Consider the following 24,636-nt stretch of genomic DNA (forward strand, 5'->3'; position numbering starts at 1 on the left):
AGCCCCCATGTCCCTCGCAAAAATCCCGGGCTTTTTTGCTAGAGAGCCAAATTCAAAATGGCGTCCGGCGCCATCTCTAAAAAATAACTTTTGATCTGGATGACCTAGAATCATGTATGAAGGCACTTTTTCATACAAGTCAACCATCAGAATTCCAAATCTGACATCATTTTGGTTATAAAACTTTGTTTTGACAGCGAAATTCAAGATGGCCGCCATCTAGAACCGTTATTTTCGACCATTTTAGGCCTTCACCGCCCAAAATTATCATATTTGGACTGGGAACCTCCCAATTTGTGTGACTCCATTTCTCATGTAAAGATATTGAGAGAATAGCTGATCTACAAGCCCACAATTCCTCACATTAGGAGGCGTAGTGGGCTTGTAGATGGGCTATTTTAACAATGTGTCTTTTTTAGTAGGCTATTATTTGACAATTTGGCCGATATTTTAGTATTGTTTGATGATTAATTTGGATGCAGTGATGGTCTTTTACTTTGAGAGTCCTTACATTATGACACCCCCCCCCCCCCCAAAAAAAAAAACAGGGGGTCTTGACCCACATGTTGAGAACCACTTATATAGTTAAAAAAAAAACCCTTCACGTTTCACATTTTCCAAGCATTCTTGCATAGACAAGCCCGCTGAGGAACTCAAGGCAACTTGGTTGAAGAAGCTGCAAGAACGCTGTGTTGTTGAGGAATGTGTGTCTTATTCAACCCCAATGGCACATGCAGGAAGACGCAGAGGAGCAAGCTCATCTCGAAGATCTCCCTCCACCCTGTTTTGATTTAAGAATCATATCTTGCTCTAATTGACATAGGCATGATCTGGAGGATGGGAACTCCATCAGCAGAAGATTGGTAGACACAGGATGGCACCCTATACAAGTAGGTTGGGCTATGCCCAAAAGCTATCATCCCTCATCCTTGCCTTCTCATGCTCCCAGTATAATCGGTGCCAATGATCCCTACGATACACCATACTTAACAAAAGAAGACGAATGAGACCTGCGCATACAGGGTAATGCACATGTACCAAACATACACATGAAATTGACAAGTTCCCATCTGCCAAGTCTTTCAAAATGTTATTGTGTAGTGTCAAACAAGAAACAAGAAAAAGACTACAACATTGAGCAGTCTGAAGCTCTTCACTGCTTATGATGGTCAATGACAGTCAGGTTGTAGTGGCCCTGATACCGATGTCTATGGCAGCTTCCGGGCATGCTATGCATTAAGAGAGACAAAGAGACGGTCCTCTTCTGTGACCTTTTCACAGAGGAGATGGCAGATAGCCTGTAAAACAGTGTAGCTGCACAATGCCATGATGCCAAAAGGAAAATCATCAGTGTATGAGCTCCCAGGGTCACCCCTATGTTGCCCGGGAGCTATGTTCCCCGGGTCCTATGTCCCCCCGCCACCAGGGAACTTAGAACCCTTTTTTCAAAAAAGGGTCAGTAGTTCCTCAGTCCCATACAAAGACCAGGGAACATAGGACCCGGGGAAGCTATACGCTCTCGAACTCCCAACCATGTCTGAGTGGCAATGGGATTGCGTTCACAAGACAGATGATCTATGCAGACAAGAAAAGTAGCACCATGGCTGAAGCCTGTGCTTCCAAGTCGAAGACCATGAAGAGAAAGTCTTTTATCCGTCTCCCTTCTTATGCAGACAGCTTATGCCAACACTGCCTCTGTTCCAACTACTTGCCGTGTCTAGTGCGCCACCCCACACTAAAGAACCACCCATTGCCACTCAGACATGGTTGGGAGTTCGAGAGCGTATAGCTTCCCCGGGAAACCACAGGGTTGCGTGTTAAGCCCTCTGCTCTACACCCTGTTCACACATGACTGCTCTGCCTCCTCTCCCTCCAATCTGATCGTCAAGTTCGCGGACGACACCACCGTCCTGGACCTCATCACCAACAGCGACGAGGGGGATTACAGGGCAGAGGTGCAACATGGTGTGACAGCAACAACCTTGCTCTTAACACCAAAAAGACCAAGGAAATGATTGTGGACTTTAGGAAGAAACAGCCGAAGCATCACAAACCCCTCTCCATCGGGTCAGAGGTGGTGCAGAGAGTCAGTACTTTTAAATTTCTGGGAGTGACCCTGGCGGAGGACCTGTCCTGGGGCACTCACATCGCCTCTGCTGTTGGGAAGGCCCAGCAGCGCCTTTTCTACCTGAGGAAGCTGAGGAGCTACCACATCCCCAGACCACTGCTGGTGAACTTTTACAACTGTGTCATCAGCAGTGTTCTGACCTATGGGATCCTAGTATGGTTCTCCAGCTCCTCCAAAGCAGATCAGCAAAACAGCAGGGAAAATCACTGGAATGCCTCTCCCGGAGATTAGTACCATCTACACCACACGCTGTCTACGGAGAGTGCAGAACATCCTGCGTGACAGCCACCATCCTGCCTATCATCTGTTCCAACGGCTACCCTCAGGTAGAAGGTACAGGTCCCTTCAGAGCAGCACTAAAAGATTGGCCAACAGCGTTTACCACCAGGCCATTAGACTTTTGAATTTGCAGGACTGCTGAGGAACATTACTGTCTTAAATGTTATCCATCTATCCTTTGGACATTTGTGTGTGTGTGTGGATGTGTGTGTGTGTGTGTGTGCACGCGCGTTTGAGAGAGAGAGAGGGGGGGGGGGGGGTCGAGTATTATGCACTTAATCTTTGCTGCACTTTAAGTGGGATGGGGGGGCTGGGGGGGTCAAGCACTGGTGTCACTTTTACCTCTTATTGCACTTTACTTGAAAACCTGCTGCTACTAAGTATTGTACCCCAAACACAATTTTGTTGCCTTTTGACAATGACAATAAATTCTTGAATCCTGAATCTTGAATCTAACAACAACCCGCGCTAGTCATGCGGCAGCAGGAATAGAACCCCTTTTTGAAAAAAGGGTTCCAAGTTCCCCGGTGGCGGGGGGACATAGGACCCGGGGAACATAGCTCCCGGGCAACATAGGGGTGACCCTGGGAGCTCATACACTGATAATTTTCCTTTTTCATAGAACCTTGAGTTGGCATCATGGCATTGTGCAGCTACACTGTTTTACGGCCCGTTCCCACTTTGACGGCCATTTGACGCTCATAAACGCGACGCACCTCCCTTTTTTGACTGAATGCTTCTTGTCGGAGCACATGCAGGGGCGTGACAGAGTACACTGAACAGGAATATCTCTTTCTGTCTTTCTACACGTTTATATCGGTTAAGCAAGCTAACCAGCGATAGTAACATCAAAGCCTGCCCTTACCTTACTGTGGACATGTGTTTACTTCACACATTTCATAGCCATCATGTAGTTTTGAATGTCGTCAAAATGTACACAATCCTTTGAACATAAGCACAAAGACGTTGTACTTCATAGTTTCTTGTAGTGTATGAGTCTTACATTAAAATGTATGATAACCAGTCATAAAACTACTTTTAAGCAGCAAAACATAGCCCTTGGTTTCATGGGAATTCCTCATGTACTCGACAATCATTGGATAACGCTCCGCGTTGGCCGCGAGTAATTAGCATAAAGTAGAAGCTCGCTCAACTTTTTTGACGCGCGTCAACTGTCAAAGTAGCCGCGCCGCGTATCCCAGAAGCCTTTGCGAGGGCGTCGCCGCTTTCCATTGAAAATGAATTGAAGGCGTCGGCGTCAACGCGCTCGCCGGCAAAGTGGGAACGGGCGGTTACAGGCTATCTGCCATCTCTTCTGTCAAAAGGTCACAGAAGAGGACCGTCTCTTGGTCTCTCTTAATGCATAGCGTGCCAGGAAGCTGCCGTAGACATCGGTATCAGCTGCATCAATAACAACAGGGCCAATACAATCTGACTGTCATTGACCATCATAAGCAGTGAAGAGCTTCAGGCTGCTCAATGTTGTAGTCTTTTTCTTGTTTCTTGTTCGACACTACACAATAACATTTTGAAAGACTTGGCAGATGGGAACTTGTCAATTTCATGTGTATGTTTGGTACATGTGCATTACCCTGTATGCACAGGTCTCGTTCGTCTTCTTTTGTTAAGTATGGTGTATCGTAGGGATCATTGGCACCGATGATACTGGGAGCATGAGAAGGCAAGGATGATGGATGACAGCTTTTGGGCATAGCCCAACCTACTTGTATAGGGTGCCGTCCTGTGTCTGCCAATCTTCTGCTGATGGAGTTCCCATCCTCCAGATCATGCCTATGTCAATTAGAGCAAGATAGGATTCTTAAATCAAAACAGGGTGGAGGGAGATCTTTGAGATGAGTTTGCTCCTCTGCGTCTTCCTGTATGTGCCATTGGGGTTGAATAAGACACACATTCCTCAACAACACAGCGTTCTTGCAGCTCGGGGAGCTTCACAAACTGACTGTCTTCAACCAAGTTGATCACTGCTGTGAGCGCACTTCTTCCATTTCAGTAGCTCTTGCCTTGAGTTCAAGTTCAAGTAGCTTTTATTTGTCCCAGTTGGGCAATTGTTTTGCAGCAGTAGTAGCACACAGACACATACACACACACACACACACACACACACACACACACACACACACACACACACACACACTTCCATAATACATTTAAGAACAAATAGTAGGTAAAGGATAAGGGATTAAAAATAATAAATAGTGCATGAATAAATACATTTTGTCTTAGGAGTTGCACAGAGTAAAATTTAAAAACATAAAAGTGCTGGAGGAGTGAGGTTCACAGTATAAAAGGTTCACAGTATAAAAAGACCTGCCTAAAAGATAATACATATAAAATACACACCTGACCTATGGCTATCTGCGCTTCTTAGTGGAATTTAGCAACTGGATGGCAGAGGGTATAAAAGAACTCTTGTATCTGTTTGTCCGGGCTGGTGGATATTTAAAACGGGAACCAGAGGGTAAAAGCTGAAATTCATTCTGCAGGGGATGGGTGTAGTTGTCCAAAATGGCTTCAGCCTTCCTGGTTGCCTGTTCTTCATACAAGATAGTCAGGCTTTTTTGTTGCACACCAGTTATCTTACTGCTTACATTAATAATCTTAGCTATGGCATTTTTGTTTTTCACATTGAGAAGGGAATACCAGCAGATGGCAGAAAAGGTGAGAATGGATTCAATGAATGATCTATAAAACATGGTCATTAGGGACTTTTCAACTTGAAACCTAGCCAGCTTCCTGAGACAATATAAACGTTGAGTTCCTCAGCGGGATTCTCTATGCAAGAATGCTTGGAAAATGTGAAACGTGAAGGTTTTTTCGGTAAGTTTTACAGTAAGTGGTTCTCAACATGTGGGTCAAGACCCCCTGTTTTGGGGGGTGGGGTCATAATGTAAGGACTCTCAAAGTAAAAGACCATCACTGCATCCAAAGTAATCATCAAACAATGCTAAAATATCTGCCAAATTGTCAAATAATAGCCTACTAAAAAAGACACATTGTTAAAATAGCCCATCTACAAGCCCACTACGCCTCCCAATGTGAGGAATTGTGGGCTTGTAGATCAGCTATTCTCTCAATATCTTTACATGAGAAATGGAGTCACACAAATTGGGAGGTTCCCAGTTCGAATATGATCATTTTGGGCGGTGAAGGCCTAAAAAGGTCGAAAATAACGGTTCTAGATGGCGGCCATCTTGAATTTTGCTGTCAAAACAAAGTTTTATAACCAAAATGATGTCAGATTTGGAATTCTGATGGTTGACTTGTATGAAAAAGTGCCTTCATACATGATTCTAGGTCATCCAGATCAAAAGTTATTTTTTAGAGATGGCGCCGGACGCCATTTTGAATTTGGCTCTCTAGCAAAAAAGCCCGGGATTTTTGCGAGGGACATGGGGGCTAAATCTTTTCTAAAGGGTGCATAGAGGTCAAATCAATCATCAAAACATTGTTGCCAGAGGTTGGTCACGGAACCTCCAATTATGACTCTACTATTTGAAGGAAAACGAAAAACACGATGCAGATGACTTGGCAGGAAATCACTGGAGTTTACTTGACAGGGAGAAGAGAAACTGTTTTTTATTTCAGTAGTACAACTTCCAAAAAATCAATTAGAAATATCCATAAAAGGCCATCATGGAAATGATATGTTTGTAGTGAAGTAGTAGCAAAGAAGCCTCTTTGTTCTTTTGTAGTGTGGCAGCTAGCTCATTAAAAAAGGGTTCGCTAATGTCCTGTAGAGTTTGAATGGGTTTGGCTGACAGTTGCTAAGCTAGCTGTTAATTAGATAGGCTATCTATTGTATTTAAAAATGGCTTTTGTTTCATTTAACCATCTCAACTGTAAAACATGAATAAAGAGAGACTCTTGTATGCTATCATCCATGTCTAATTACGCCACAACTTTTTAAATTAATAGCAAGAAGCCTCTTTGTTGATACAGTATATAGTACAAGTAGTGTGGCTAGCTAGCTTCTAAAACAGGGTTCGCTAATGTCCTGTAGAGTTTGAATGGGTTTGACTGACAGTTGCTAAGCTAGCTGTTAATATGGCCATTAGATGTATTGTATTTAAAACGGCTTTTGTTTGGCATTTTAACCACCTGAACTGTAAAACATGAATAAAGAGAGAATCTTGTATGCTATCATTCATGTCTAATTACGCCACAACTTTTTAAATTAATAGCAAGAAGCCTCTTTGTTAGTGGTAGAATTACGTTTCAGGTGGCTAGTCAACTAGCTTTGAGTTTGTAATGACTGATTTAGCTGGCTAGCTACTACTAGGCCCCAGGTGTGAATGGCCATTCATGCTGTCTATTGTCTTTTAAAATGGCGTTTGTCTTGCATTTAATCTCATGTAGTACTTGACCAAAAATAAACTGATGTTGTACCATCTAATTATGCCCCAACTTTTAGAAGTAGGCTACTAGTGGAATATTACGTTTTACATAGCCAGCTGATTAGCTTTGTGATTCATTCTAGGGACTGGGCTCAACTGAATGAGTTAGTTCGCCCCCTGTTGTCACGGAGGTGAATTGACGTCATTAAAATCTCCTCCTCCCTCCCCCCTTGCCCCACTCTTGAATTTTCGGCGGGAAAAAAAACACCACGCCCTTTCGCACGCATTCGCATGTAGGTCGACTATGAGGCAATACCCCCCGCTGACAGTACGTCTATGCTTTACCCCGCAATCGGCACTGCGTGACTATGCATCAGCCTTTAGACATGGGTCCTTCCACGTATACTTTTCACAAGGCAAAAGCTCATTGGATGGGTGATGCATAAAAAGGCTTTCCTGTGTATCCATCAGAAATAAGTTGCTAAATTTATGCAGAAAGCTTATCTGGACAAGCTAAAAGCATTTTGGGAAATCATAGTGTGGTCAGATGAGACTGAGCTAGAGTTATTTGACCTTAACAATGGGAGGTGGACATGGCAAAAAAATGTACCCATAAAATCTATGACTTCTGGCCTAAAACACACCCTACTATAGGTATGCATGGATAGTATACACACTGTAAAACGTATTACAGTTGAGGGCCTCACTACTTAGCATAAATAGCATATTTTTCAAAAGAATGTTCAAGAGTCAGCCACAAAATTAAAGCTGAGCAGAGTTTGGACTTTCCAGCAGGACAGTGTTTACACTGCTCTGATCAAAATTCAACAATGAGTTAATGCAAAACAACAAGTACAGTGTCTTGAAATGGTCATATCAATCTTGAGATATCACCATCATTGAAAAAGAATGAATGTATTTGAACCAGGATGTCTAAAGAAGACAGATGAATAATCTGACTGAATTATAGGGGTTCTGGATAGAATAATTAGCAACTATTCAGTAGCACCAGGCGGTTGGAACCTGTCATCTTGTATAGCAAGTATCCAAAGGCCATTGGATCAGCAAAGGTGAGCTCTACTTCATATTAATGGTATACCTTCTTTGGTATGCCCATATTTATGCACACACATATTTTTGTTTAAATCCACATAAAATTGTTTCTATAACACCCATGAAAATTCTTCCACTGCTGAAATGTTTCTCTTTCCCTACAGTTTAACATATGATAAAATGAAGTTGCTACTTTAAAAGCTCAACGAGAAATAAACCGATGCAATGATTTTCCAAAAGGGTGCCCAAACTTTCTCATGGCACTGTAGCTCCATAGTTTCTGCGTGTACACTACAAACGTTTCAGAACATCTCTTTCACCTCTAGATGTCTAATTACCTTTGTACCATTTCAAGCTATGCATTCAATGTCTACAACTTGAATTACAATAAATAGCTGGGAAAATTAGGGTGTTATAATGCTCTAATGCATTGTCTTGGTTCCGCCTTTTTGCAATGTCTATGTGTCTATCTGCCTGTCTCTCAGACCTGGCCACATGGATGAAGCAACACCACCATCATCTGCCATTATATCAAGCAAGACATGAGGTCAACCACTGTTACCCCAGAAAACGCTACATAAACCTGGGTGTTATTATTTATGACTGCCCATCTATTCTGAAAACACCGCTTAAATTACTGATGCTCTTTTACACTGTTCAATATACAGAAAATCAGACTGTACCTGACCCAATATGCCACTCAGGTTCTGTACCTTGAGTGCAATTCTCTCCTGGAAGGAACTGTTTCATTTTATCTGAGGCTGCACTAAAACGTAATGTTGCTTCGCAATATTGTAACACCAACAGTCTGGCCTTGGCCTCTGACAAGGTAATCCCAATGGTCTGACAAGTTACCAGCTGATACAAGAGTTTGGTCATCCCCCTCAACTTTTAAGAAGCTGAAAACACACATATCACACATATCATACACAATCATATCTTCTAGGAGTATTTATCTTCATGCTCAACTCTTATAACCGTATAAGCCTGCACTCTGTATTTTCCACACACACTGAATGTAGCCATTGGATAAAAGAGTCAGGGAAATGTAATGAACTTAAATTCCCTATACTGACCAGATCTAGACAGGGTGAGATGGCATTTAGTCATTATGCAAAATGCTGGAACCAGCTTCCTGTCCAAATTAGAACTGCCCCGATACTATGTAGCAGGCCTACTTTGACAATTTGGGCTGAAGCCCACACCCGACTACGCCAGCCCTGAGGGCTATTTCCCCCAGAGCAAAAGTTAAATTAACTAAGATAATAATGAAGATAGACTTCAAGTAAGGCACACTGGTTCACAGATACTCAGAGGCAAGAGAAGTATGCTTCCCCAACAAAATGAATATTTATTTTACAGAGGTCCGCAGTACATCACAATAATATCCCCACAACACAGATGACCCCTTTCCCCCACTCACACACACACATACACACCCACACACATACACACTCCCAATACACGGGCAGCACTGCCCTAATGCCCACGGGCCCAAGGGCCTGCTCCACGACTGTGGAGTAATAAAGAGAGCTAAGCAGTAAGGGGGAGTAGCGGAGCGGGCCCCGCCCAAACGGTACACGTTGGCAAAAAGAAATAGAAAGAAACTCAAAATACACACAATAAAAAGAAAGTAAATCACACCAAAGCAAGAAATCAAAAGAAATTAAATAAATGGAATCACACAATTACTACACTAAGATAGATAATCAAACTCAAATCACCCATGTGCTCACAGCAAAGGAAAAGTGCAGAATTCCACCACCTGGGACGCCAACAGCACACGCTGGGATGAGGGGTCGGTCTCCTGTCCCAAAAGAGAGAGAAAGAGGAGCGAGAGAGAAGAGGAGAGAGAGAGAGAGGGACAATGGTACAATTATTCACAGTAAGTAAGGCACACAAACTCCTGCCACTAGTATTGTGGCAATGCTTAAATGTTAATACTGCCCGATAGGAAAGAGAGAGAGGTGAGAGAGAGAAGAAGAGACAGTGATACAATTATTCACAGTAAGTAATGCGCACAAACTCCTGCCACTAGTATTGTGGCAATGCTTAAATGTTAATACTGTCCGATAGGAAAGAGAGAGAGGTGAGAGAGAGAAGAAGAGACAGTGATACAATTATTCACAGTAAGTAATGCGCACAAACTCCTGCCACTCGTATTGTGGCAATGCTTAAATGTAAATACTAAATGTGGGGGGACAATGCAGACTGGACCCCACCAAGTACCATGCGATAGCCCAACCCACAAAGGGGAACAAATAGTACACTCCAAATCACGCTCCCCTATGTTACAATAAGATTGGCAGAAGGCACGTTCTGGGAGACGGACTTATCAGTGCTTTCGAGTATTTGATATACACATGGACCACAGAAATAAACAACATGGACAAGAGGCACTCAGAAACACAGTCACAGATGTGCGTTCCCTTATCAAAGGTAGCGAGAGCCCGCCGGGTTGACGAATCCCGAGCGTGAGCCGGACCGAAACAAAACAGCAGCCACCGACGCCGTGGGAAGTCGAGGGACAGAATCTCCAAGTAGCCGCAGATCTGTTAAGTTAATAACAAAACCACACTAAGTTATCAGGTTCACTAATGCCCCATGCTAGCAGCAAGGCGAGGAAGAGATACATACCGTTAGGCTGGAGATGGTTCTACAAGGCCACTATCCATTGTGAGCTCCGAACACAAACGCGCCACATTCCGCTGCTGTTCCAAAACCAATGGAGAGGAATTAGACAAGGGCTACACCATGCAATCTAAGCAACCCACCGAGTCCTACGGTAACTTACCTAGCATCCAGAGACACTGCCACAAAGCTAGCCACCCCACGAGTCAGCTGGCAGCTTCCCACAGGGCAACGCAACCCCTCTGGCAACCGAGGCACCAAAGCACCGTTTGGATACACTGCAGAGCAAGCGAATTACGCAGTCAGAAAAAGGTCATCAAAGCAGCCAAAACTACCAGATAGGCACAACGCACTCACCACGCGATAGTCTTCGGCCTTCCACGCCAAATCCCACGACGAAACAAGGACTGTTCTCCCCGAAGGAAACCAGGCATGTGCCAACCTCCAGGCCAAGCCCCTTAAATACTGCCCATAATAATCAGTGCGCACCTATTCCCCAGCTCCGGTATCCATGCGATTGCGCATCCCATCACAATCATCTTATTTTAAAAAGAAATGTGAAAAGGTTTATTCTCATCTGCCTTAAGTGATACAGTACAGTACACAATTCATTCTTTCTTCTCTTTTTTCTTTCTCTAATCGTTAGGACATTGAATGGCAATTTTGTATCATGATGTACTTTGATTGATTGATCGATTTTACAATACCTGTATACATCAGTGGTATGTTGGTGCAGTGTACCATACCATATACTTCCCTCACTGTGTTGTATTGGTTAATAATATTAAACTTAAATATATACTAGGCTTCAGAGCACCACTACGGTTAATTAATGAACCAGCCTTTGAACTTTTATATCTATGGAATGGACTGGTTCATTTTCTTTCTTTTTTGGACACATTATGTATTGAACGATGTACCATCATCAATGTTGAGAATATATATAAATATTAGGTAATGTTAGATTCAGCACAATCTCATCTTTTCCAGCTTACAGATGCAAGAAATATATATATAAATATATATATAGCTGGCTCTTTCATGGGAGAAGAACTGGAGAGCTTCACTTCGTGGAAGATAAAAGATCTCTGAACAAATTGAATAACATCCACTCTATTTCCCCTTCCTCTATCATATCTACCTGAAAGGAGTGATGCAATATTATGATGAGCTAGTTGCAAGGCAATGGAAGTAGGTGGAGTCACTGCACTTTCCAGCTTAACAATACCTACAGATGTGCAAGAAATGATATATATACTGTATACGTGTATATATATATACACTAGTGATAAATATATTTTTACCCTAATCTGATTCTTCATTCAAGCATAGTCTATAGCACCACACACTAATAATAAGTTTATTTGAAGTAATATAGCCTACTGTAATACAATTGTGAGCATTCCTGTCACCACTTAAGTGCATTGAAATAGGTCCTGTAACTCCCTTTCGATTTTTTTCATTCTGGGCACCTCATACATTTAACGATATGCCATCTTTAATATTCAGAAAATATATGAAGAGTTCAGATGCAAAACCCCCTAAGTGCCTTTTCAGAAAATAATCTTAATTCAATTTTATTTAATACACAGCTATCAAAATTGCATATTTCTTAATTGTATTTATTTAATATAACTATTTATATGTATTATCAAGTACATAAATGTCAACCAAACCAACAACGGGGTTCTCTAAAAATATAGAAGTGCAGGTCTTCAGAAATGGAGTTAGGGGGTTTTGCATCTGAACTCTTCATATACAAATGAGATATTGCTGGATTCAGAACAATCTCACCTTTCCATCAAGATATTATATGTGTGCATATGACATTCCCTGACAAAGCAATTACAATGTAAATGATGACATTCTGTATAAATATCACTTTTTTTCATTTTCCGCCTATTTTAGGTGTGTGATTAAATGCCTATATCTCCTTCATACATCAAGATGGTCAACTTCAACTACTTCTATCTGTTGCAGGTAGCCCCTGGGCACAAGCATACCAATTCTCAAAGCTCTCAGAGCTTCTGGTAATTTTCTGCATGTTTTTTTTGTATATCTAGTCCCATACGGAGAAGTCCCATTTTGGGTGCTTTTTTTGTTTGGAGGTGCATATGGAAATGTGTACAATTTTTAGGCTTAGCTTTAAAATCACTTTGGCCAAGAATCATTTTCATGTATGGGACACATTAGAGATGAGGAAAAACATTATTGGGTTTTGTTCTACCTCCGGTTGGGGTGTCTCAAAATGTTGAGGCCATTGTCACTAGCCTATAATGATGAAGTGTTCTAACAATCTGAAATAATCACTGCACTGCCTTTCACATTCTGTTCATGGGTTGACTGCTCTTCCCAGGCCCTGAACACACACATACAATATTGTATGTGTTCTCAGTCATGTGAGTCAGTGGAGCTATACTTTGTCAGTATCAAGTGTGTGTGTACAGTAGTCACCCAGGGTGTGGTAGTGTGCAGCTATGCAGCTTTGTTTATCTATGGCAGTGTTCCTCAAACTTTTTCAGGCCAAGGACCACGTTGCCTCCCCAAAAATGATCAGGGACTGAGTCTGAATCAGAAACTGAATCAACAGTTGACGGGTGCTAATTTGACACTGCTGATTTCGATGCAGATCACTTATTTTTAATTCACATTACAATCCTGTCTTGTTGTGGTGGACAGCTATGCATGGCTTTGAAATAATGTCATAAGTATAGCCTATTGCTAGCTTGTCTTGGAAAAGTAGAAAACCCCTTGCGGACCACCTGAACTCTGTTGCAGACCACCAGTGGTCCCCGGACCACACTTTGAGAATCACTGCTCTGGCCTCTTTAAATCTGAATGACCTTTTGACCTCTGTAATAATGATGAAAAGAAACTTTCTGCGTTCAAAAGAGAGTGATGTAGCTGTGAGGTGTTGTTGCTCTGAATGACATAATATTGACCCAACCTAATATTTCAATCTTTAAGTTTTATGTTTTAATGTTGTATTATAAAGTGAAAACCCATTGTGAAACTCCAACTCCCATTGTCATTGTGACACAGCACTCCACAGCACACAAGTGAACACTGCACACAACGAAATTGCATTTATGCCTCACCCGTGCAAGGGGGCAGCCCTCAGTGGCGCCCAATGGGGAGCAGTGCGGTGGGACGGTACCATGCTCAGGGTACCTCAGTCATGGAGGAGGATGGGGGAGAGCACTGGTTGATTACTCCCCCCACCAACCTGGCGGGTCGGGAGTCGAACCGGCAACCTCTGGGATGCAAGTCTGACGGCCTAACCGCTCACCCTATGATCACTAGACGCAGTCATGGCTCATATGACAATATAGCTCAGACTATGTGGATTTGACAAGTAGTCATGCTTTTTTGCCTTAACCCCTTAGTGCAGCACCTATGTTATAACCTTACTACTTACTTACACCAAAATTGTAATGTCTATGTCTTAATCTGTTACTTAAGGCTCTCGGCACTGTCATAGCAATGTTGTTATGATGTAGTTGAGTCTTTTCAGCAAATAGTGAATAGGCCCGCCGCGACCCCATCTGCACTAAGAGGCTACGGCAGAGGTGACAAACTTCAGTCATAGTGGAGTGGGCAAGAATAAAAATCTGGGACGTACTCAATATTTATTTATGTATGTGTATATTAAAAATGGATGGGAATGGTACATGTTCAGACTTAATACTTACATTTCAGTCATTTCCATCAAAGGTAAATGGTAGCTCCAATGTGCTTAAAATGTGCCCAATGTGAGTAAAAATGATCTATTAGTGGGTAAACTCTAATCAGAAGTGCATATGAACAGAATGTGACAGGCAGCTAAAGCTTTTCAACATGTACTGTATGCTGATGAATTTACTACATATTAGCACACACAAACACTAAAATGAATCCAAAAGGAAAAGGTTATTTTGCGGCTTCACAATGTGTTCCCTTTTTTATAGAAAGAGCTAAGGGACAAGATGAGTGTTTTTTATGAGTTATTCTATTAATTAAAAAAATATTCATAACAAAGAAGTTCATTCTTTTATGTTATATAATATTAATTAGTTACTGTTGTGCAGGTTTGACTGCTCTATTATTTTTGAGTCTGGCCAGAACCTTGGCCTGCAGTGATACATTTAAGTCACAAGAAGGCAGCAGCAGTGTATAATACAGCAATGCAATGACACACTATAGTCAGTAAACTGTGCCAGAGTTCAAGTATAAGAAAGGGAAATATAAATAATGGATGGTTGATAGGGCATTGTGAAACCAACACAATAGTTATCACCTTGCAACCACACGACCTTTGCACCAAAGCAGTTATTTTTATCGATGTATTCTCTTTCAGTAACAGTATAGGCCAACTTTAATGTCTAACCCAGGGCAGTCCCATAGCATGTATGTATTGTATGACATTGACTCCAGAGGCTCTGGAAACAGAAACGCAAACTTTTATACTTTTGGTGTTCAATCTTTTGTTTTTGTAATTCTTCTTACATATGTAGGCTAGCTACTACTATCACCTTTTATATCACCAAATGTAGCCTATCCCCTTTTGAAAACATGGGCAGTGCTGTTCAGCAAGTCAAGGTGGAGAATTTGTGTCACATAGTACAGGTAGCACTGACCGTAACTGTAGGCACATTTTTGTGTATAGCGGTAACTGGAAACAACAATTATAAAAACTATACCAATACAGTATACACCATGTTGAGACTACAGACTTTTGGCTTGTCATTCCACATGTTAATGACGGCGAAAACAGGTAAGGTTCTCTTCTAATTTTGTTTCAATACTGTAACATCAGAAATGTTCTGCAAAAAGAAAAATGTATATGTTCGCCTGCCGTATAGCTTAAAGAATATCAAATCATAACATTCCATGACTGATTTTTTAGGAATATTTTCTTGGGACAGCAGTGTGGCTCCAAAGTGTGATGAAATGTGCCTATCTGTTTTTGAAGAAGTTCGATTTCTCTCTTTGTCTGCATGTGAGGGTTTTCAAACTGTCCTCATGCAAAAGCGTATTTATTTCACGCAATTGCAAAAAAAAGAAAAGAAAGCATTCCGCGTTGAGGTGGGACGCGTTTGCAAATTGCATGTAAGTCGTGTCCATACTAGAACCTGACACGGCCGTCATGTATTAGGTCTAAACACTTCCCTCTAATCGTTATAGGAAGCCCTTCCATACGTAGACATGAACAAAGCTCTGATCAATGGATCTTCAATGATGTCCCAAAGTTACATGTCATAATAGGTGTATAGGGCCTACAGGAGTACATGTTTTCTCTTTCAGTAAACTTACATGACAGGCCAAATACAACAGTACGTATGGTGGCATTTACTGAAAAAAAAAATAAGATCAGTGCAACCTTCTTCTCAGGATCTCACTCACTCTGGGTTCTGTCAACACTCATCATCGGAGACACGCCTTTCCCAGAATTCAGTGCGGTGGTCATGCTGGACGACATCCAACTGTTTTACTACGACTCTGATGTGGGGAAGCCGATCTATAGAAAATTGCAATCCAAACACGGCCATGAAGAGCAGCAAGACGCTAAACACATTTTTGGAGAGCAGCACCAAAACATGAAGGAAAGAGTTTTCTTCTTTAGACATCTTCTCAACAGCACTCATGGTAATTCTGTAGATTTAAAAAAAAGAGGGGTGAACCTTGCATCAAAAAAAGACTCTTGATGCAAGGTGCACCCCTCTTTCTTTTACTTTCACAGTCTTTTATTTGCACAATTGTGCAAATAAAAGACACTTGATGCTAGGTGCGCCGCTCTTTTGTTTAATTTTAAGTTTTCATTTGGGTCAGCACCCTCGAAGTAATTAATGAACTCTGAGTGAAGCTTGCTCCCTACTACAATCTACATAGTTTGTGCATGTGCGTGTTGCCCTTACATTGCATAGCTGCACAATTTCTTTTAGCCAGATGGCAATGGCAATGGCAATGGCAATGGCAATGGCAACGAATTGTAATTAACAATGTTATATAGGCAATCTGACTGTATGATTGTCTTCATTTTTGTTCCCCCTATAGCAATACAAGTACAGCAGCGGTTGGCTGGTTGTCAGCTACATAACAATGGGACCCCTGGTGTATTTAAAACCTTTGATGCATTCAATGGGGAAGACAACGGATGGCTTCATTTCAGTGTGCAGCAGGAAGAAGTTCAGTTTGAGGGTATATGGTCATCACCGTTTGACCATATAGAAAGAATACAACTACAGTGGATGCATACAAATATATACAGCCCCATGTGCATCAAAACACTGAAAAATAACCTCCATGCACGACAAAATGATGTGAGAAGAAGAGGTAAGACTGTTAACTGTATCTTTCAGTTAACAATGAATGCATTTACTAATGGGGCTACCTGGGTACTGACAGAATGAGGAGGCATTCCTGAAAGACATGTTGTCTTTAGGCTGCGATTGTAATTGCGAAAAGTACTCCCAGATAAATTAATTTATAGTAAAGGTTTTGACGTCTCATCCATTGCAGTGAAGCCCAGAGTACGACTCCTCCAGAAGAGACTCCCAGACTCTGGAGGGGTCAGAGTGACCTGCCTGGCCACTGGCTTCTACCCCCGTCACATCAACCTGACCCTGCTCAGAGACGGCCAGCCTGTGCCTGACCACCAGATCAGTGGGGGGGAGCTGCTACCTAATGGAGATGAGACGTACCAGATGAGGAAGAGCCTGGAGGTCAGCACAGAGGAGCTACAGCAGCATCACTACACCTGCACAGCTCAACACCTCAGCCTGGACAACAAACTGGATTTTGGATTAGGTACTTCTATTTGTCTGTGGACAAAAATGTGCAGGAATAGTATAGCATTAGTTTTTTGTGGTTCTATAAAAACAAGACTGTGATTAAAAAGAAAAAATGAAAAGGAAAAAAAAGATGTCTTTAAAAGGGTTTCAGTGACGTTGTAGGAATAGGAGTGTATGATTTGACAGATTTTTTTCATGTCTGCCATAGAGGATGAACCAGAAGGGCCTTTAGTGGCCATGGTGCCATCTGCACTAGTGTCACTGGTGCTAGGTGTGACTGGAGTCACTACTGGATTCATTCTATGGAGAAAGAGAAACCGATGTAAGTAGCTTCATATATATTGCACATACCTACGTACAGAGGTGCATCTTGCCACCAGGCAAGGCAGGCAGCCGCTTGGGGCCCCCAAGCCCCTAGATAGTGAATAACAGATTTTAGTTCAAATGTTCATTCTTTTGCATTTTTGCTTGGGGTCCCATCTGATCCTAGAATCGCCTCTGCCTACGTATTTATTGCTAAGAAGGAACTGACATTGTTATACTGTATGCGTGAAAGTCATTGGTCTCTTGTGATACACAGTAGCCTATTATATAATCTACCTTTCTACTTGCCCTTATGTAGGTACGCAAACATCACGTATATCAACCTCCTCCTATACTGTGGCCTCAAGTAAGTTCTTTGTAATCCAAGTCATCAACCAGGGCTGTTGTGCCACTGATGTTACCCATTAACCCATTTTAGCCTAAGCCCTTTTTGGGAAAGGATGCCCTCTGCCTATGAAATCCTAAATATCTCCTCCAAAGCACGTGAAAACATGAAACAAGTTGCATTTAAAAGCTAGGACCCTCATTTTGCATTAGAATGTGTTCTTTCAGCTCTAATAATAATAAGAGTAATAATAATACCCTATAATAAAACCCTCAAATATCAAGAGGCTGAATGCAGCATATATGTGTCTCCAGGCTAAAATGGGTTAAATAGGCTGATGGACATGAGACTGTGAAGATGTAGTTTGAGTTTCGGCATAAGTCTCTGGAATTTCATTGTCATTTCCATTAGCTCGTTACAAATAACAACAAAGTCACAGTAAAGTAATGCATCCAAGAGTGTGTGTGTGTGTGTGTGTGTGTGTGTGTGTGTGTGTGTGTGTGTGTGTGTGTGTGTGTGTGTGTGTGTGTGTGTGTGTGTGTGTGTGTGTGTGTGTGTGTGTGTGTACTACACATTATGCATCCCCTTGCATTTTTTTGTATTGTGTTTATCCATCATTCTTAGCTTCTCATTGAGAGAGACCCATTTTAAGACACTGACTTCTCATATTTCCTAACGTCTATTTGCAGGCACCGTACAGGAAGACACAACAATAGAAAATGCTTTATAAAACTGTATACTGAATGGGATTCCTGAAAAGCCTACAATTTCATAAACAACTTAACAGAACTTTTTGGAAGCGGTGAAGGTGGAAGTAGCTTTTTTGTAGAGATGCACCGGATCCTGATTTTTAGGATCCTGCCGGATCCAGAACCGGATACCGGATCCTACGAAAGGGTTGACTCGCACACATGGGCCCTTTTTAGTATGTTGTCTCAAACTATTTTTTAGACTCATTGGCTTGCTGCCAAACTGCCTGCAACGGCCGCTTCCAAAGGGCTTTCACTCCATGCAGTGATTGGGATTGTGAAAGACTGACTGAAAAGCTTAGGCTACATAAAAACTAGAGATGCACCAGATCCTGATTGTTAGGTAACTGCCGGATACCGGATCCACTGCTTAAGATCCTGCCGGATCCGGATCCTGCATGAAAACCCTATTGTCCTGCCGGATCCGGAACCGGTGCATCTCTACTTTTTTGTTGTGGTAGTAAATGTAACACAATGCCTTCCTCACTGGTCTCCCAGCCAAATCAAGAGGCAGTTGTTCTGTATGATTTGTCTCTGTGCTTTTCAACTGTTAACTTTACTTGCTGCTATGCTTTTAACATGTATTGGTTGCATTTGATTTACTTTGTTTACTGTCCTACTACTGTAAAGTCTCCTTGAGTATCTTGAAAGGCGGAGCCTTTAAAATGTATTATTGTAAATTTATTATTGTCATCATTAAAATGTAACATGATGAGCCAGACTGGGGTAATTCCAGGAGCAAAGCTGAAGCTTTTGGAACCAGCTTGTGGTGTTCAGACTGCTGAAGTAGCCTTAATACCAGAGAGAGTAGAGAGAGAGAGGTTCCATTGGCCCATTGTTTCCTGGTTCTATTATGCCCCCCCTTAGGCAGACCTAGGCAGACCTAAGGACTGTTCTATTCATTGTAGGAGCATTATGACACGCCCCTTTAGGCAGACCGGAAACTGGTCGCGTTAGGTGCCCATAGAAACCTACTATGTTGGCATATCTCTATACTTAAATTATCTCTGTTAATACTGTAGGTCAGTTCAGCCATGCTAAGCCTGCCCTGCTACATACGATAGGGAAAAAAGATCAACAACAACAAACCTCTTTAGAGGACAGATCCTCCATGATGGCTCTGCTCCCCATGATTATCCCCTATAGTGAGATGCAAGCCCACCAGGAAAAGTATATTTGCTGCCGCTAGAGGTTGTGTCTAGATTTCCATGAACAGAGACAACAATTGAGTCTCATGTAGAATCTCATTGTCATAACTCAGACACACCCATCATCGGGTTTGCATGAGGCCTATGCACTATGCGACCTCGGAATGTGGTCAAACAGAACCAGAAATGCAAGAAATGTCGGTACATCTATTAGCACTAACACATACAATGCTAATGCCTGCATAAGTAACTTGTAAGGCATGTACTAAGCAAATGCTAAGGCCTACTAGGTCCTTACTAAGGTTAAATTGATAATAAATTCCTTATTGTGCATGAACAAGACTTTGCGAATACATGCCTAACAAATGTTTGATTTTGCTTTGTACATGCCTTACAAGTTACTTATACAGGAACATTGTATGTAGGCCTATAAGTGCTAATAGATGTGTCCCTAAAATAAAGTGTTACCGAAATGTCATATGAACAAATCTGACTAGGCTACAACAAATTATAGGTCATGTTTCCAATTTAAAGTGTATATCTCAGGTTAATTTTTATTCAAAATAATGGACTTCCTTGATTGTTCTACCACTTCAATAATTATCCATCATTTTTTTCATGCAACAGGGCATCAGAAAATGAAATATAATGAGGAAAAGTGTGTATTTTCAGTAACATGTTCAAAGAATTCTAATCTATTGTGTGACGTCAGGCGAGGCCATTCAGTAGCCCGCAGTAGCGGTAGCCCTGTATTCTGTACGGTGTGTGATTGAATTATGCCGTACGGGTATGAAATAAATATCATTGGCAATTTATATCATGACCGCTACAGGGTGTCATGTGACCGTGAGGCAGTAAAATAGCCTACCAGTGTGCGAACTATGCCAAAAAAGGGGGTTGCGATTGCGCTTGCCTCAAAAAAGTGCGAGTCTCGAAAGCTTGAATTTGGAGAAGTATGCCTACCATGTGATTTCACATTTCAAGTAGGCCTACACTACAAATTACCAGACATTGTTAGTATCAACCTTTAGTAGGTCTATCACGCCATTTCAGCATCATGTCCAAGTGGGAAAGAATGTAAACAGCAACAAATAATAGAAAGAAATAAAACCGTTGGGTGAATCATTCGCTCCAAGCTTTTTAACGGCAAGGTGCAAAGCAGTCGGTCGGCTGCATTGTAAGAGTGCCAGAGATTACCAAATTCAAACGACTGCAAAGCAATCTGTCTGGGCACAGCGGAAAGCACCTGTGCGGTCCACACGGCCGTCAGCAGAAAACGAATGAACCTCCCTTGCAATACGTCCGAGAACATCAGTACACCGTATGTCAAATGGCGCATTTGTCTACTTGTTTCGAGCACCACGTTTCATTGTCATTGCCGCGAGTTTCTGACAAAGTTTCTCATAGTTGAGCTACACAACGTGACATCATACACAACATGATGAAGCGCCCCCCTCACGTTTGACATCCTCGGGCCGAAGTCTCATAAGGGGGTAAAGACCGTGAACATAGTGACACACACTTCACAGTGGTGTTGGTGAAAACGAAACGAAGTTGCCTCCCACGGCCCAAACTTGAAAATTGAATGCCCCCTCAGTTGTCCTGGCTAGAGCAACTGGCGCGTTATCACTGCTTCTTATATTCAATGTACCAGCACTTGCATTACTCGCGCTGCACTTGTCTCACAATGCAATCAGCTGCGTGCTCCGGGCCAAATAGTCAACTCTCCCACCTTGTGGACACAGAAGGGAACAATTTGAAGAACGCGTTTCAGACGGACGGACAGACATAGCCTAGCCTACCCTCTTATAGAGATGCTGGGACGCAACTAAAAACGTGGATCCAACGCGTGTAGTAGGAAAATAGAGACTGAAAAGATACAACCAAAAGGCTCTACTCGACGGCTCCAGCCAACGCTGTTGAAAGATTGTTTGCCTCTCTCCCTGGCCATCTGAATGAGATGCTTTTATCAAACGTCATACCAAATCTACATAGGTCTATAGGCTAGTTTTGGTATTTATGTTTATTTGATCTGGCGACTATTGTTGTTTTACTGTCTTGCTTGAGCCGCTCTGTTTGGATTACTTGAAGACTTTCCATGGAGTATCCTGCAGCGTCTCAGTGCCGTGAGTAACCTGGAACATAAGTGGGCTATATCATCAGAGGTGAGCTTAGTCACTTTTGGCCGCGAGAGACTTGGAAGGCGCTACATTTGCTCCACACAACGTGGATTATTGAAACTGAAGACTTGATTTCTTCTAGGCCTATATGGATACTTTCGTTTGGTAGGCCTATAATTACGGACAGTGCAGTTTCTTTGTGACACTCTGACTTTTTTTTTTTCAAGGAATAGGCCTATAGGTTAACCGAAATAGTCCCGCCGCTTAGTCCCGCTTGGGTTACCTATGCTATTGATTTGTGACACGCATGTGGGTGACCTTCATTGAAGTTGCATGTAATTCTACAGGCCTAGAACAGACATGACTCGGGTGGTATACTTTAGCCTACTGTTTTGCACCTAGGTAAAGTTTGACGCGAGTTCAGCACCATGGACAGTCACTACCCAGTCGGGCGAATAGCACCACATTTTAGGCTACGCAGATCATTTCAAGAGACCCGTTTGTGCTGTTTGTAATTTAGGTAGCCTATTGCATTTAGCTGACACGATATTGGCAGTTAATTAAACATGATTAAAAGCAAGCCCAAAAATCAGAAGGGACTAGTCAAAAAAAGAAGCCCATGTCGCATAGTCTAGCCTATAGGCCCAATCAGAATTTGCAACCCTGCATGAATAGCATTTCTACTAAAACTAGTTGGCCAAAAGTTACTAAATCATTTGGAAGTTGTTACAGTGCCCTGCATGAGAAAAGCTGCACGATTACCGGTAGTTGCGATTTCTATTATCGGCCTGCAGGCCACGGCCGTTATATCATTAGTGATCGTCACCTCGCCTGTAAAATTCCAGGCAAATAAAATTAGAACGTTCACCCATGGCCTCGCCTGACGTAGTCGCCAGGTTACGGTTAAACCCACATTTGCCACAACAAACAACAAAAATCGTTGTTTAACATCGTTTTTGGAGGGACTTATATATGTGGATCATTTATTGAATACAGTATGTACACATTGATCCAAAGTAGTGGTTAACCTGCGATATACACTTTAATACCATATTAGGGTGACCAGACGTCTCGGTTTAACCAGGGCAGTCCCGGTTTGAAGTTGTGTGTCCCAGGTCCCAGGCATTAATTATGGCAGGTAATCATGTATTGTTTTCCATATATTTATCAGGTAAAGTCAGGTGCGATTTGTCATTCCTCCCCATAAAATTGATTAGAATGCAGGAAATTTTTCTGCGGGAGGACCCCCAGACCCGCCCGCCAACTCTTGACATAAATTACGCGGCGAAGTGTCCCGGTTTTAGACTACAAAAATCTGGTCACCCTATACCATATCCACATGGTGATGCTCTGCTCTCACTACAACAGTGCCATGACAACATGATGACAGCCATGACAACAGTGATGACAATGGACGTAGGCTACAGTACAAGTATTTGACTACAGAATGTAAATTAACTTTCTAAATACTGAGTAAACTGTCTTGATATCTGTGAGCTCTTTCTACGTAAATGTATAGAGTTGGGTATGAGCTCCATTTATGTGAGTTTACCGGGTGAATTTCTAAAACTGTGTCTCTAAAGACCACTGAGGAGGATATGAATGATATTGACCAAAGTGTCTGCAAATGCTTTGAGACACGTACTGTATGCTGCTTCACAACATGAACAGTAGGCCATATACGGTATATGTAAAAAATATAGTAAAAGAAGTATTGAAATGGTGTCTCTGATTTGAAATATGGTTTAATCATATGTACAGCTGTGTTGTAGTATAACCATTTAGCATAGTGGAAAAGTCTTGGGCACTTAGATCTTGCCTTGAATGAATTTGCAAATTCAACAGAAATGTAAAACTTGCCCTATGGCATTAAGACACAGATGACAGGAAAATCTGGTAGAATATATGTTATTAATTGTAATAACATTTTTTTGTACTTTAATACAAAATAGTAAAGAAACAAGGGCGAATACAGAAATATCCAACCAAAGGTCAACAATGGTAAATTAATTCAAATCACACCTGCATTAAGAAATGCAATGAAATGAAACAACCATGGGACATGTAGAAAGTTTTGTTTAGCATAATGCAACAAAAAGCAAGCTTTAGAAAAAAAAACTGCAAAAAAAAATATTGACTCACACGACTGAACCTGCATCTTATTTACACACTTTTGCTCTACTTACTCTAGTTTCTATATTTACTAAAACTATACACGTACATACATCAAAATTATAAAGGTGCTTGGTACAAGTAAATTGATGGGTGGCACTAGGGCTGACTTCAGGAAACTCCACTGGTCGATAAAGATTTTCCTTATTATAAAAAAAAACCCTTTATTAAATCCTTCATTAAAACCATTAATTAAAACCGTATGCCCTGATGAAGACCCAGTCTGGGTTGAAATCGGTTGGCAGTTTTACCTCTGCAACAATGCCCAAGATTTAATAAAGGGTTTTTATAATAAAGAGAATCATTGTCAACCTGTAGAGTTGCCTGAAGTCGGTTCTAGTACCACCATGCTCTAAATGAAAGGACTTAAGTCTTCTTACTTCAAGAGCACCTACAGCTTGGAGTTTACAAAGTTGGAGAACAAGAGCGCTCAGAAAACCTTTTCCATTTGTAAATTGGTTTTGTGCCTGAGGTCATGGAGTTGAGGTTTGGGTCTCTCCTGTCGAAGCAGCTACGTAGTTACTCTGCAGAGAAGACTGGGATCCCTGGCCTGCAGTGATACATTTCAGTCACAAGAGGGCA

At 41.8% G+C, this 24,636-nt stretch overlaps 1 protein-coding gene and 1 long non-coding RNA gene across 2 annotated transcripts; one reads left to right on the forward strand and one right to left on the reverse strand.

Moving 5' to 3' along the window:
• Positions 1–9,784: 9,784 nt before the first annotated feature.
• LOC134445204 (uncharacterized) lies at positions 9,785–10,904 on the reverse strand. The gene is made up of 3 exons (XR_010034203.1): positions 10,610–10,904; positions 10,453–10,526; positions 9,785–10,367 (listed from the first exon to the last, which is right to left on the reverse strand). It is a non-coding gene; the product is annotated as an uncharacterized LOC134445204 (long non-coding RNA).
• Positions 10,905–15,008: 4,104 nt separating this feature from the next.
• LOC134446525 (major histocompatibility complex class I-related gene protein-like) lies at positions 15,009–17,574 on the forward strand. Its single transcript, XM_063195889.1, has 4 exons — positions 15,009–15,199; positions 15,817–16,071; positions 16,945–17,232; positions 17,425–17,574. The coding sequence occupies exons 1-4, from the start codon at positions 15,142–15,144 to the stop codon at positions 17,544–17,546; spliced, it is 723 nt and encodes a 240-aa protein (XP_063051959.1). The 5' UTR covers positions 15,009–15,141; the 3' UTR covers positions 17,547–17,574.
• The last annotated feature ends 7,062 nt before the right edge of the window (positions 17,575–24,636 follow it).

Source organism: Engraulis encrasicolus, chromosome 3 (genome assembly GCF_034702125.1).
Source record: "Engraulis encrasicolus isolate BLACKSEA-1 chromosome 3, IST_EnEncr_1.0, whole genome shotgun sequence".
Taxonomy (NCBI): domain Eukaryota; kingdom Metazoa; phylum Chordata; class Actinopteri; order Clupeiformes; family Engraulidae; genus Engraulis; species Engraulis encrasicolus.

Coding starts and splice junctions, on each gene's coding strand:
- LOC134446525 (XM_063195889.1), top strand. CDS start 15,142: ATGTTGAGACTACAGACTTTTGGCTTGTCATTCCACATGTTAATGACG. Junction 15,200..15,816: donor GTTAATGACGGCGAAAACAG/GTAAGGTTCTCT, acceptor CCTTCTTCTCAG/GATCTCACTCACTCTGGGTT. Junction 17,233..17,424: donor CAAACTGGATTTTGGATTAG/GTACTTCTATTT, acceptor TGTCTGCCATAG/AGGATGAACCAGAAGGGCCT.